Source organism: Monodon monoceros, unplaced genomic scaffold (assembly GCF_005190385.1).
Source record: "Monodon monoceros isolate NGI ecotype Baffin Bay Population unplaced genomic scaffold, NGI_Narwhal_1 Super_Scaffold_19, whole genome shotgun sequence".
Taxonomy (NCBI): Eukaryota; Metazoa; Chordata; class Mammalia; order Artiodactyla; family Monodontidae; genus Monodon; species Monodon monoceros.
In genome coordinates this window covers 6,017,737-6,032,849 of record NW_021703775.1, presented here as the reverse complement: position 1 = coordinate 6,032,849, position 15,113 = coordinate 6,017,737, and the positions used below count along the sequence as shown (strand labels likewise).

At 52.6% G+C, this 15,113-nt stretch overlaps 1 protein-coding gene across 3 annotated transcripts in view; it reads right to left on the bottom strand.

The window, feature by feature from the left end:
• The window catches only part of CHST10 (carbohydrate sulfotransferase 10), a 28,415-nt gene extending 13,806 nt beyond the window's left edge, over positions 1-14,609 (bottom strand). For 2 of the 3 annotated variants that reach the window (XM_029232392.1, XM_029232394.1), the window contains exons 1-3: positions 14,448-14,609; positions 12,474-12,543; positions 2,536-2,667 (exon numbers count right to left, since the gene is read on the bottom strand). In XM_029232392.1, coding sequence (XP_029088225.1) covers positions 2,536-2,635 — 100 coding nt within the window. In that variant the 5' untranslated portion in view covers positions 2,636-2,667; positions 12,474-12,543; positions 14,448-14,609. Of the gene's footprint in view, positions 1-2,535; positions 2,668-12,473; positions 12,544-14,447 lie in introns of those variants that run through there. The other variant, XM_029232393.1, reaches the window with a different exon arrangement.
• Between the last annotated feature and the right edge of the window lie 504 nt (positions 14,610-15,113).

The following is a 15,113-nucleotide window of genomic DNA, read 5'->3' as shown; positions in this document are numbered from 1 at the left end:
GGGTTAGGGTTTAGGGTTAGGGTTCGGGTTAGGGTTAGGGTTCAGGTTTAGGGTTAGGGTTCTGGGTTCGGGTTCGGGTTCGGGTTCGGGTTAGGGTTCGGGTTCGGGTTAGGGTTAGCGTTAGGGTTAGGGTTCGGGTTCGGGTTAGGGTTAGCGTTAGGGTTTAGGGTTAGGGTTCGGGTTCGGGTTCGGGTTAGGGTTTAGGGTTAGGGTTAGGGTTCGGGTTAGGGTTCGGGTTCGGGTTCGGGTTCGGGTTAGGGTTAGGGTTAGGGGTTATGGTTAGGGTTAGGGTTGTGGGTTCGGGTTAGGGTTCAGGGTTAGGGTTTAGGGGTTAGGCTCCTCACTCTCAGTCCACAGCACGACACGGGGCTGCATCCCCACTGAAGACCGGCTCCTCCGTGCTGCCCGAGGGGGACAGGGGAGCTGGCTGGTGAGCTCTGGCTCTCATGTTCCCTCCAGGAGCAGCCCGCCACCAGGCTCCCATGCACGGAACCCCAGCAACTACGCGGGACACCCAAGGGCACGAGGACCACCATGCGCCTCATGGGGCTGGAGCCACTGGTGAGCGCCCCCAGGGCAGCAGCAGACCTCTGCAGTTTTAACATCCTAAGGCCTCTCAGCCTTCTCTGTAGGGTCACCTTCCACCCATTCACTTTCTGCTCGCCTTTCCCGAACCTTCTCAAGCTTCCACACTTTTCTGTAAACACTCAGCATAAAACCTGCCCCATCACAGCAGCGACACCTCGTTTATCAGATGCCCCTGAGATGCGAGGTGCTCTTCAGAGGCCTTACTGCTAGATCATATTCAAACTCAGAGACACACGTCTTATTTAATTATTTTGGGTGGAATATAAAATATATTACATACACTTCCTCATTTTTAAATAAAATAAACCACAAACAATTCAACCTCACGGCTCACCTTTCAAGTGCCTCCCTTACCAGGAGGTGACACTAAAGGAATCACAAGCGAAATGTGTAGACTCAGTGACACCCTTTCATGTTCTCTGCAACTTTGTTTCTTGTGCAGTTTCCCAGCCACGTTCCCACTGGCGGTCCTCACCTGGGCCCCCCGCCTAGAGATTCTGCCCCCTGGTCTCTGCTGGGCCTGGGCAGCAGGAGGTATACACAGTCCCCAAGGGATTTTAAAGTGCCCTGGGGACCAGAACCACTGCTCTAACTCTTAACAAGGGGTCTCCACTATCGGTGACGTTAACTGTTGGGGGGAGCAGCCCCGCAGCAAATGGCTGGGCTGAGATCCGCACCTCAGATTCCAACAACCTTCCCAGACTTGGTCTGTGCTGTCCTCACAGTGGCCCTGGTTCCCAGTGTGACCGTGATTAGCCGTGATACCCCGTGATGCTCTTGGCCACCCCAGATGCCTGCAGCTGTGACTCCACCTTCCCCGGGCTGTGAAAGCCTCTCGGGCTCCTGGAAGATGAGGGTAGCATTGAGATGACAGCCAGTTGGGCCCCGATAACGTTACTGACCTGAAACTGCAGAGCTGAGAACCACCCTGGGGGCTTATTTCAGCGCCTCCCTCTTCTGCCTGCAGATCTGCCTTCCAACCTTGCCCCTCTACAGGGAGGATGGAAGCAGGGGGTGCGGGGCATTGGGCAGCCTCAGCATAGCCGGGGACACCCCCGGGGGCTCTCCAGGATGAGCAGGGCCCGGAGCCCGCTGGCCACACAAACGGCACGGGCTGTGCACCCCCGGGCGTAAATCAGCAAAAGACTCGTGTGATCCTTTTCTACTTCCCTCCCTCAAGGGCCACCACCTGCAGGTGGACATGCCAAGCCTCGTGCAGGATAAAGATGCTGTGCGCTTCCTCCCTATCAGGATGGCAGTGCCAGGACACTAAGGCCATTCACGGGCCTTTTCAACATCTCCCGTGTGCCCTGCCTCATGCTGCCCCTGAAGGAGTGGCCTCAGGGTTCAAGATGACTGTCCCCGCAGCTCCTCACTCGTGCCCAGCACCTCACAGGTCACTCACAAGGCCTCACGGTGCCCAGGTCGGGCTTGGAGCTGTCAGACCAGGGAGCACGCCCATTCCACAAAAAATACTAAGGCCCCGGTAAGCAAAGGGCAAGGGCACGAACTAGACGCAGCTCTTCTGAGGCTGGGTTGCGTGCTCTTAATATGTCCTCATCTGAACGCCTACATCAGGTCAAGGGGAGTTAAAAAAAAATCCTCGAGGACTACCCAACACACATATATTTAGACCACCTTCCTTCCGGGGCGCTGAAGGTGACCTTCAAACACGTGGCCACCAGCAGGCAGCATCACCGGGCACATACACAGCATCTCTCAACGACAGCAAGCAGGGCTGGTCCCCAAACCCACAGACAGCGAGGGGAAAGACCCCTTCATCCCCGTCCACCTCCTCTCCCGAACCTCTGCAACATCAAGGATTTGGACGCCATGACCTCCAAGGCCCTTCTGGGTCAGAGTCACTCATCCAAGCAGGTACCCAGGAACAGTACCACAGCAAGGTCTGAATTTGCCAAAATCCATTCCATGAGGAGGTGTACCTACCATCAGGGTCCTTAAAGGTCAGTGTGATGAACTTGCTGGCCACCATGAACATGAAAATCACCCAAAAGCATGTGGCCAACAGAAGCCACTGGTGGTGCATGTTGTCAAATGTCAGCCATTCAGTGCTTCTTCCTGGAAAATACAAGCAAAATGGCCCTGCTGCTTACAAATAAATCAATTAAACAGAAGGTAATAAAAGAATGGGCCATTTCAGTTAATAGCCTCAATACAAATACTCCTGAAAAATTTTCTATTGATACCAAGGGTGTTTTGACTTATTATTTAACTTAACATCATATTTTTAATTAATAGCAACTTATCAAGTTGATAATTAAATAAAATTTAAAACACTTTACCGGAAAGGGGCCATTTCTATTTGGTCTTGGAACACGTGATAAGACTTCACTTCTGCAGATGTGCCTGTTGACTCTTTCTGGCCCAGGCTACTGTGATCCTGGCGTCTGGCACCTGCCAGGGCCTGGAAGCCGGGGCAGGAGGGGGCCTGCCGCGGGCCGGACCTTTGGGTAATCCTCAGAGGGCAGATGCCACCCTGAGGCGATTCCAAGCAGGCTGGGTTTAAAATCCTGACTCGCTGACAAGCTGCGGCCACACCCACTGAGCTGTAGAGAATCTCTGAAACCCAAGAAACGAACCCTGGAGCGTCCCGGCCCCGCCCACTTGCCCGCCAGAGCCTGCGCGGAACCTCGGGGGTGGGCGTTTCTCAGGCTATCGCTGCCCTGGAGCGACGTGGGGCACCTGGGTCCTCAGCGGGTCACACGGTTACACTCTGCTGCAGGGGACACAGAAGAACCGGAAGTCGCACTCGATTCTTTGCAAGAGAGACAAAAAAGTGCTTCGTGTCACCTTTAACACGGGGCTTCCTGAAGCCAAACCAAGCCCACTTGGAGAGAGAGACTATGCTGGGCTGGGTTGGTGTCCGCCGGCTGTCGGCCCGTCCATCACCCGCGGGCAGCAGGGAGCTGGTCTGTTGCACGTGCGCTGACGGAGCCTGAGTGCACCTGGTGGACAGGGCTCACGAGGGCCCGGGCGTCGGCCTTCCTCCTGCCTCAACTGACAGATCCTTGCCTCTGAGGCCCTCACTGCGACCTGGATTCCCTCCCGCAAGGGGTTCTCCCCCCGCAGTCCAGCCCACCCCTGCACCTGCGTTCTCAGGTCTCCACGCAGCAGGCGCACCATGTTTCCCGGGGTCCCCTGGTAGGGCTGCCACGTTAAACACATGAAAACACAGGGTGCCCCGTGAAGTTGGAATTTCAGGTAAGCAAATCATTTTTTAGTACTTAGTATAACTATTTCCCCAGTACTGCGTGGGACACATTTATGCTTTAAAAAGCTATATGCTGTTTCTCTGAATTCCCAATTTACCTGGGTGTCCTGCATTTTATCTGGCAACACTACCCAATGAGGGGAACACCGCTCCCGCTCTAACTGCCTGGAGCAGCTGGCCTGTCTCCCTGTCCCCTTCTGCCATGCCTCGTCTGGGGCCACGTGGCACAAAGCAGAGCCCTGGAGTGCCCCACCGCTCGCTAGCTCTGGGACTCAGCAAGCCACTTACCCTCCCTAAGCTGTGGCTTTCAGTCCCTGAGACAAGGCCCTCCTCCCTCCAGGATGGTCACGAGGATTAAATGAGAGACTGCACCAAAAGGACCACCTGGCCTGGAGCAGACCCTCTATAAACAGAAATCGGTCGGTCCCTCGGCACCCTTGGTGACTTTCCTTTTTGACTGACACATACCTAGAAATTAACCTAACAGTGTGAACTGCCCAAGAGGAGAAGAAAGGAAGGGCCAGACCCTCAGCCCAGGCTACTAGCTTTTCTCTTCTACAGACAAGGGAGGCACAGATGGCCCAGCACAGATGGCCCAGAGGGCACAGGGTCCCTCAGGGCTGAGTCTGCTGAGCTGGGCCCTCCGAGACGGGGACACTTGGCGGGGTCCATCCTCACCAGTCACTGAGGAAGCCCAGCTTCAGGCCTTTTCTAACAGAGGGGCGGAGGGACCAGTGTGGGCTGGAGAGTGGGTAAAGAGAAAGCGGATAAGCACCAGGCAGGTGGTCCACAACGTGCCCAGAGGCATCTGTGTCTGTGCACCAGTTCTCGGGAAGATTGAGGCTAAGCCCTGGTGCTGAGTGGCCCGGGGCTTGTGATTCACACTGTGTCGTGGCAGAGTGAGCACAGACACAGGGGAGTCACTGGGGTCTGCCCCCCTTACACAGACACCTTACCGTGCAGGGCAGGGCACAGAAGAGCCCCGGGCACTGGCACTCAGCTTTCCGCCAGCTCAACCTGCCGACCTCCGGGCTTCCCGCCCCTGGGCGCCACCCAGGCATCAGGCCGGCGCTGGGCACTGCACTTGGGAGGTTTTGTGATTTAAGGATCCGATCTTTCCAATGCGAGCTAGTCACCTGAAGGGATCTAATTCGAGTCCACCCGCCGAGCTGGTTCACCTCCAGATAAAGGTAGGAAGACAAAGAATAAACAGCCTGACATGAAAATGCGGCTCCCACCATCTGCCCTCCGGGAAGCCAGGTGGCTTAGGGGCAGGATTTCTACCTCTGGGCTGCTTGGAAAGTGAGACCTGCACGGTCGTGAAGCTCCACCTGCCTTCCTAGCCCTGGGTTTTCATGTAAAGTCAGAAGCAACAGCTACTTTCACCCGGAAGCGGGGGTGGGGCAGGGCCAGGATTTGGTCCCTTCTTCTCCGTGTTGGTGTCTGGGGGTTAGTCACAGAATAGCTCTCTGGGCCCCCTACGAGATTAGGACAGAACAGCCGCCTGCATACCCACCAGTGCGTTGAGAGGCCCCTGTGAGACAGAGGCTGCCAGGGCACCTCGGCTGCAGCGTACAACGCATCAGCCCGCTCCTTCTTCCAGGTGGCAATTTTACTTCCAAAAAGTTCCACTTCTAAAGGGACTTCTGCTAAACTCCTACTGCACTAAGACATCCAGAGAGCCCTCTCCCCTTCCAAGCCTGGCCACGGCATTGGGATCAGGAGTGCGGGGCGTCTGCAAGGCACCCACCCGCCTCTCACCCTCTTCACGGCCCGCCTGGGCCGGGCAGGGACGGTGCCCAGGACACGTGGGGATTGTGATGCGGCTGCAGATTTGGGAAGCTCCGCAGGCATAAACCGCAGCCCCTGCCAAAATCTCTCGGGAAGCAGAGCATACGGCCAGCACTAAGAATGCAGACCAGACCCAGGCCTGCCAATGACCCCGGTGCCCCGCTGCGGTCCCTGCCCAGGCCACACAGCCTGTGGTGGTCACTGCGGGGGCCTGCGCTCGGGTAGCAGGGGGTGGGGAGTGGGTGAAGCGCTCTCCCAGCCACTGGGCCCCGGAGGGAATTCCCTGGCGGTCCGGTGGTTAGGACTCGGCGCTTTCACTGCCGGGGTCCGGGTTCAATCCCTGGTCGAGGAACTAAGATCCCGCAAGCCGTGCGGTGCGGCTAAACCAACCAACCAGCCAACCAACCAACCAACCACTGGGCCCCTGTAAACGCCAGACAGGGCCTGCTCCCCCCGCTGCACAGCACAAGGCAGGCTCAGCCCTCCCTGCTGGCCACCCTGATTTGCCCTCCATCCTCACCTAGTTTCACTTCCTTCCCGGCACCCACCACAGCCTGAATCTTCTGCTTCCCCTGGTGGCATGTGAGCTCGTGCTGGAGCACCCCGGCCAGCACAGTGCCCAGCGCACCGCAAGATGACCTTCGCTATTGCTGGATGACGACATCAACCAAGGAACGACCGGGAAGACTTAGGAGAGCTGACAGGTGCTTTAGAAGACACCTGGCTCAACCCTCCACCCCAAGGTCCAAACTCTCTAAAGTATGAGGCCCCCGTTCAACCTCAAAACATTTCTCCAGTCTCCACGTGAGTGCTTATATATTTAACATGTGATAACTGAGACTAGAAAACAACCCAAAGCTACTAGGACCTCACTATTACTTGAAAATAAAATTCTATTTTATAAGTCACGCACTCACATGCATTTGAATAGACATACAACTACTGCTCTATGTCTACAACCTACTGACCAGGGGATAAAGAAAGAATGCTGCAGTCCAAAAAAAATTTTTTCTAAAATTTAAATAAAACAACGCTGAAAGGTGGTAAGCCAATTACATAGCTCCAAAGTATCAAGATATATCAGTAAACAAAAAAGGGCAAGTTGCAGAATCGAATTATGATCCTATTAGTTAAAAAGAATTATATATATATACATGTGAATGTATGTGATTATATATACACGCAAACACACATACATGTGTGTGATGCACAGAATAAAATCTTGAGGATGAGTGGAGTCATTTTTTACTTCGTACAACTCTGTATTTTAAAAACATTATTGCAATAAGCATATATCCATTTTATAATAAAAACCAACAAAATATAGAAAATACCACCTACATGTGTGGACCCAGGTGTTTTTATTTCTGCTGTTTAAATTTTTTTCCTACCTGACCACCACCAACAGCAGTTTCCTTACCACTTTGTAAAATGGGGCAAAGGATGGTAAATACTTTTCCAGCCAGGAAAGAATGTGGTGAATGGACAGGCAATATGTATCTGAGTGTTTACGAAATACATCTCTGTCTTCACTAGTTAGTTTTTAATTCAGTTTTTAAAATGATTTAATATTTAAAACATAGAATAATATAACAAATACTTGTTTTCAGATGCTCAGTTCTAATAGTTCTGCTGTACGTACTTGAGTCTTTTAAAGGAAATAAAGGGTTACAAATGAGCTGGAGCCCCTGCCTGGCCCCGCTCCCCTCCCTCCCCAGATACTCTCCATCTGGGTGATGACACTTTCACTACATCAAATACGGCTCCTCTCATAGACGCAGCAAGGTTTGGGAGGCTGGTCCTCCCAGTCCAGATGAAGGCAGGGCGGACTGGGGGGAGGGGAGGCGAGCTTCCCCTGGGCTGCGAGGAAACACTGCATTACTTATTATGTTTTTCAGGGGGCACATGCGGTGGTACAGCCGGGTGGAGAGATGGACCGTTTTTAAGCACTTAACTTTTTTTTCTCGTGGTCTATAATGAGAAAATTCACAAATCACACACAGACTCAAGTGAAGAAGCTGTCAAGGTGGAAGCTGGTTAAAAATTTAGACGAACCAGGACTTGCTCTCCAAGTCCCATGCTGACCAGAACCAGTGAGACTGAAGCCCAGGCCCCCGCCACACGCCCCACCCCTCAGGGCCACTATCTCTACACTTACGACATCCGACACACACGCACACACACACACACGAGGAGATGTGCACCTGCATACATTCACACACACACATACACACACACACACACGAGGAGATGTGCACCTGCATACATTCACACACACACACGCGCGCGAGGAGACATGCACCTGCATACATTCACACACACACACGCGAGGAGACGTGCACCTGCATACATTCACACACACACACACGAGGAGACGTGCACCTGCATACATTCACACACACACACACACACACGAGGAGACGTGCACCTGCATACATTCACACACACACACACACGCGAGGAGACGTGCACCTGCATACATTCACACACACACACACACGCGAGGAGACGTGCACCTGCATACATTCACACACACACACACACGCGCGAGGAGACGTGCACCTGCATACATTCTCACACACACACACACACACACACACGAGGAGACGTGCAGCTGCATGCATTTTGAAGGACACACTAACCGAGAAACGATCATTTACCAAGCTCATCACGAAAAGGTGTCCTCATTCATCCCACAAAACAGGTGCAGGGACACAGCACCGAGCCCCAAAGCACCCCCCAACACGCACACGCTCCTTGTCCTGTGGAGCTGGCAGGCTGCTGGGGGGACCGGCAGCCACCAAAGACTCTACCTAAGACGTGAGATGAGGCAGAGGACGCGGTGCCGTGAGAGGAAAGCACAGGGGCCGCGACCTGGCAGACGGAGGGCAGGGGCGGCACAGAGACCTACAGGGTGAGGGGCGGAGACCCAGGCACCGGGCTGCAGAGCAGCACAAACGGAGGCGCAGGCACTAGCTTCCCGAGCTCGGCCAGAGAAGCGCCCTGGCAGACGTGGTCAGACAAGGCTGGGCCCTGGGGAGCGGTCACCTTGTGGGTGAGAGGGGATGGGGTACAGTGACCTGACTTACATCTTGGAACTATTTCTCTGGCAGCCAAGCACAGCGATCCGCTCAGCCATGCCCCAGCCCCAGGGTCACTTCCACAGGCCGCAGGAGGTGCTCCTAGATGCTCCCCGTCACATCACCCTCTCGATCTCTGAAAACCTGCCAATGAACCAGTAAGAGCCACAGTACCCGAGGGGCTAGGCTTTGACGGATCCTACGGAGGGGCGTGTCCACTTGGCCAGGCAGCGTTTCTGCTCTGGGATCATCTGTTAAGGTGTCCGACCTTACGTTTAGGGCAGCGGCTCCCAGTCCTGGCTGCGTACCGGGCCCACCTGGGGAGCTTCTGAAAACTACAGCAACACCCTGGGCCCCAAGAACACCTGAGCAGAGACAATGCAAACCTGTGGAGGAGGATCCAGGCGAACCTGTGAGGCTGAATCTGGGCGAGTTTGAAAAGCTCTGCTCAGGATGCCAGTGAGCGGCCAGGCTGAGCTGCTTGCTGCTCCAGCCCCCAGGCCTCCTCAGCTTTTACTGCCCCCGCTGCCCCCTGGGGAACTCGTTAAAATGCAGATTCTAGGCCTTTTAGCGTAACAGCTGTCCTCCCACCGCCTCTTTACAGTATGAGAAGGAAAACCGTAGCAAAAGGGTGTCTGTCGACTGAGACTGTCTACTGAGGATCTGAATTACCTGTGCTCTGAATAAATAGCTTAAAGAGGCCTGATTAGAATAAAGACCTCCATCACTGTTCCCATTTACTCTCCTTTCCAGCCCTCCCATCTATAGGTAACCTGTAGAATTTTGGGCTGACCTTGGAAAACTCAGGAAGATTTGCCCCATTTTTTTTTCAACAAAAAGAAAGTCATTCCAAATTCCTGTAGCCCCAGCTCCTCCCGGCCTGCCCGCCATCTGCCATCTGCAGTGTTTCCTTGAGCACACGAATTCCCCACGGGTCTGCCTCCTGTCCACGGGCAACAGCCTTGAGGCTCATTGTTTCCGTCTGCAGAGAGTCTGGGGCCTGACACACACGGTCCTCCCTCCTCGGCTCTGGAGGGGCCACTGCTCTCCCTGCAGCCAGGTGATAAACAGCCTTTAAAGAGCCTGACATTTTCTGTAATTAACTCTCCCTTGTTCAAGGAGCCAAGACAACTCCCAACGTGCCTCTTGCAGCTAACAGTGATGAACCTGAGCGCGCACCCTGGCCGTTTGCAGAGCTTCCCTACTCCTGATCATTACGTGGGATTTGCACCTCTCAAGATGTCAGGCTCTGAAACTAAGCCAGAAGGTTGGCTCTTTGAAAACTCACAAGGCAGAAGCGGTGGTTAAAGAACTGACGGACATATGGGGAAAGCAGGGTCAGGCATGCAGGAAATGCACGAAATCCTAAGCTGTCTCTCTCTAAACCGTTAAGGGAGACAGCGCACGTTTGACATGTCTGTAATGACTAACAGTGACTCTGGTACTATTATCAACTTTTGGTGCAAATTCGGCCTCCCTTGCACTTTCCAAATGATGCTTTTTGAAAGCATCCATTTTGCTCAGCTGCCAGTGGCTTCTTCCCCGTGTTCGAGTTGTTACCCAAAAGCACAATCCTTCTGAATTTGTGCAGAAGAGTTTGACTCCCACCTGCCTAGTTCCACTTGTTTTTCTCCTAGTTCTTTTTTTTTTTGCAGTACACGGGCCTCTCACTGTTGTGGCCTCTCCCGTTGCGGAGCACAGGCTCCGGACGCGCAGGCTCCGCGGCATGGGGGATCTTCCTGGACCGGGGCACGAACCCGCGTCCCCTGCATTGGCAGGTGGACTCTCAACCACTGCGCCACCAGGGAAGCCCTCTCCTAGTTCTACTTTTACTAGGCACATTCACTCCTCCTGTGGTAAATAAGCCCATTTAACTGTTCCAAACAGAGTTAACAAATTTTTAAAAGCAATTGGCCTAGACGTGGTCTAGTGTGCACACAAGCACACAGATAAATCTCACAACTGTGGTGCAAAGGAAATACAGCAAAAATAGAATGAGATATATGACACAGTGCCATTTACGTAAATTAAAAACGCAGGCACTGAAACCAAAAATACACGTTCTACAAAAACACAAAGAAAGAAGAGGATGACCTTTCCAGTGATTTCTTATGTGGGTGGACGAGAGGAAATGAGACTGAGGAAAGGGAATTAAAAAGGCATCCACAAGTAAACAAAACGAGGGGCCCTGCGGACATCAGGGATGTTAACCTCCATTCAACTCCTTGAATGTGAAGGAGACAGAGGGACAGACAACTAGACAGAGAAAGGAGAGGAGATTTAAAAAACCAAAAAACAGCTTTTCTCCAAATGTTATTCATCCATTCAGCCATATTTACCAAGGGCTTATTCTGAGCCAGGAGCTGTTCCTGGCTCTGGGGATACAGCAACCTACCCGCTCTGCTCTCATGGTGCTTGCTTCTAATAGAGGCAGACAGGCCATAAACAGATAGAGCCATTAACGCCTAGGATCACACCAGGCAGGCGCTAAGTGACACAGTTAATAACACAGAAGGGTAAGGGAGGAAGGAGCACCTCGGTGGAGATGATGTTGAGAAGATGTTCAAACAGAGGTAGGGGACTCATCACGCAGCACCTGGCAAAGAGCTTGGTCTGGGTCCCAGAATCCCCAAAGCAGCAAGGAGGCTGGCATCTCCTGTGCAGAGTGAGCAGGACGGCGAGGGAGTGGCCCAGATGAAGAGCCTTGTCAAGGGCCCTTTACTGAGTTGGAAACTCCTGGACCCCCGCCCCCCATCACCCATGTACCCCGGGGAAAGGATCACCTGCCCAGCGTTCAGTTTTTAAAACATTCATTCAAAACCTATCCAGACAGCAAAGGAAACTTCACGAAAAGAATCTGGTCGTGCACAAGGACCCAGTAACCCCGGGAGGACAGACAGGGAGAAGGGAAACAAGAGACAGCTGAGGCTGGAGCAGCGGGGACCCTCCACCACCAGCCCTTTCGATTTTGAACTAAAATGTGTTCCCTAATCAACAAAATTATTAAATCACCACTTAAGAAAATAAAATGCTGCGTATGAATTTATAAAATATATAAAGTCTAGGGCTTCCCTGGTGGTGCAGTGGTTGAGAGTCCGCCTGCCGATGCAGGGGACACGGGTTTGTGCCCGGGTCCGGGAAGATCCCACGTGCCACAGAGTGGCTGGGCCCGTGAGCCATGGCCGCTGAGCCTGCGCGTCCGGAGCCTGCGCTCCGCAACGGGAGAGGCCACAACAGTGAGAGGCCCGCGTACCACACACAAAAAAAATAATAATAATAAATAAATAAATATATATATATATGTATATAAAGTCTTATTACAATCACTGTGAGCTTTAAATTCATAGTAAGGGTTTCTCTCAATCTAAGTTCAGAAATTTCCTTTGTCTACTTGGCCATCGTCATTACAATTTACCACCTCAGAACAACTGCTCATCCGTCAGTGACCAGAATGGAAACCTACTCCTCACTCTAGCCAGCTGGAGAATGAACTGGAGGTGAAGACAGATTCTCAGGAGTGATGATGACGAACAGCAAACACGTCTTCGGGGGTCGCTGCAAGCCAGGCACTGCACTCGGCAGGTACCCAGCTCACCTAACCCCCTGCCTAAGCGGGTGCTCCTATTATGATCATGGTTAAGAAAACATTTCTAAGAATCCGTGTACATACTCCTATTTACGAGTTTAAGCTTCCGGAAATCCCCATATGAGCAAGAAAGGAGAATGCTATGTGACGTGGATCTCAGATAACTAGTGAGGTGTCCACAACCTCCCTTCCATACCTTCTTAGGCCTGGTCCACATCTCCTTGCAGTATCTGCTTTGCCTTGGAGGTTCCTGGCTCCTCCTGTCTCTGTACGGGACGATTAAAAAAACAAATAAGCACCATTAAAGGTTATGAGATCAACTAACTGAACACAACTTGCTTTATACTTGGGAAACAGTTAACCACTTTGATTTTTCAAGTATATTTCGCACGCCAGGTCTCTTACAGAGGGGGGTTATCTTTGGATGGCTTGGCAGATGAATAAATATTCTAAACATACCAAAAGAGCTAGCTGTTTAAAAGATTCTTCCCTGTCACTTAGTATGAAAAAATGAAATATTTTTTGGAGCAAAAATAATCAGATCCTATTATACCTGTTTTATATGTTTGATATTGCGTAAAGGATTCCTATGTAAGATGATCAAATCTTTCAATGCAAGGCGTTCACGGGGTTTTGTATTTCTTCAAGCCATAACACCCGGGTAAATTCTAGCCAAACGTCATATCGTGAATGAATAAATGGAAACAAGCCAAACTCATGGAATTAGAGAGATTACAGATTTAATAGAGCTACCTGGCAAAATAAACATCCAACTGATTTAAAACACAATAGAGCCCGAGCTGCCTGGGATGCTTGGAGCAGTCTAGCTATGCTTCCCTTTACTCTTATGAACTCAATATTAAAAGGAAAAGCAATTTTATGTTACAAAGACGGAAAGGTTAAGATGCAGATTCTACCAGACCTGTATCAGGACAAAACACTCTCTTGGCTTCTATGGTCTCTCAGGTCCTGCATTCACCTCTCTCCCCCGTTTCTATTCTACTGTATAACCTCAAGCATTTGAAAAATGATCTGAATATAACTGCAAATTGCCCAGGATAGTAACTAATTCTTCCCTTTCTTTGTTCAGTTTTGCAAGAACTCCAGTTTCCATTCCAGGGAAGGAGAGAATTTTTCTCTTAGGTATTTCTTGGAGACTCTATCCTGGAGGGTCAAAAGCAAAGATGGAAAGATTTTTCTTTCCATCTTGAAATTCCCATTTGGACCCAAGATGGACTTTGCCCTAATTATAATGGGAAAAAAGAGAGAAGACCATTTCCCTCTTCGTGTCTCTTCCTCTTAACCCAGTCAATGAAAAGAATGAATAAGCCTGGAGCTAAAGGGAGCTCTGCCTGGTTTTAAGAATACCTGAGACATTTCTCACTCTGGCAGTGAAAACTGACCAGTAACCAACTCTTTATGGTCCAAGGCCCCAGACTTGGGGTGTTTGAGACAAAAAAAACCCTTTATGACAGTCCTGCCTCTCAGCTAACCAGAACCTGACTGCGCTGCTTTGCACTCAGTGCCCGGCCCCTTCCTGCCTTTTGCAGACGTGGAAAATAACAAGGCAGCTTTTGGAAGATCTGGTTCATCTTCCCAGCCAGAAGTGCAGAAATTTATGCCTCCACCTCCAACTTCTGACAGGCCTCTCTTCTGTCCAAATCTGAGCTGAGGGCACCCGGGAGCCTACCTGGCAGGACACACGCATTTCCAACCATCCTTTCCCCTCCCACCCGCCAGAGACGTCCCTAATTGTGCACTTAGGGAAGCTGCACATGGCCCTTCTTCCCTGGCCTCTCTCTCCCTCTGTCTGCCTGCTCCCTGCACCCAAGTGGAACATTTTCTTCCTCTTTCCGCCTCCAATTACAAATGCAAATTCTCACGCAAGGATGAAAGAAGTAAACTATGGATCACCGAGTATCAATGATGCCACGATCACAGCATCCCCAGCAAGGACGCCGCCTCATTGCATAATTAACGTGATGAAGGTTCTCCTCTTTAACCCCACGAACTAGGGAGGCCCTCAAGTCGCCAAAACACACTGGGATATCGCTAGCAAACAGAAGCCGGTTTTCCCCCCGTTTTCCCGTCCACCCGGCGTGTTGTGGGAGTCGGGGTCCGGGAGTATATGACGCTCATCCCCCCGCCCCCCGCCCTTCCCCGAGCTCACCCTCTGTGGAGCCGGAGCCTGTCGCAGCCCTCGGGCCCTTCCGCGGCCCCAGGGGCGAAGCTCGGCTCGGGCCTCGCGGGCCTGGGGGCAAGGCGCACGGGCTCCCGGCGCCCGGGGAGTGCAGGAGGCCCGCCCGCCCGGAGGCCTCGGCGCCGCCGCCCGCCCGGCCCGGGATGTGGCGGCGGCAGCGGCAGCGGCGGCGGCGGCGCCGGAAGAAGGAAAGCGAGCGCGCGACGCCCTCTCGGGGGGCGAGGCCGCCGCCGCCCCACGCGGCCCTAGCGCCCGTCCGCGCCGTGCGCGCCCCTGCGCGGCTGTGCGCGTCCCCGCCCCACCCCCGAGTGTGCGCGCCGCCGGGACCGAGGGGAGGTGGGAGGGGGCGGAGCCAAAGGACCCCAGGAGCCCGATCACCCGGTCCTTGAGCCTCCCTTCCACCCACACCCCCGAAAAAAAAACACCCACCAAATTATATCCCGGGAAGTGACAGAGAGACTTGTGGCCAAACCTAATCCCACTAGGTCTCCATCCCGGAAACAGGTTGGGTGTTTGAGAACGAAAAAAAATCCCAAACTTGGAAAAATGAAAAATAGAAAAATCCAAGCTTGGAAAAAGGCAAAATTGCTTGAGTTTGGGGCACCTCCCAGCATTCCTAATCAGCCTACCTGGTAA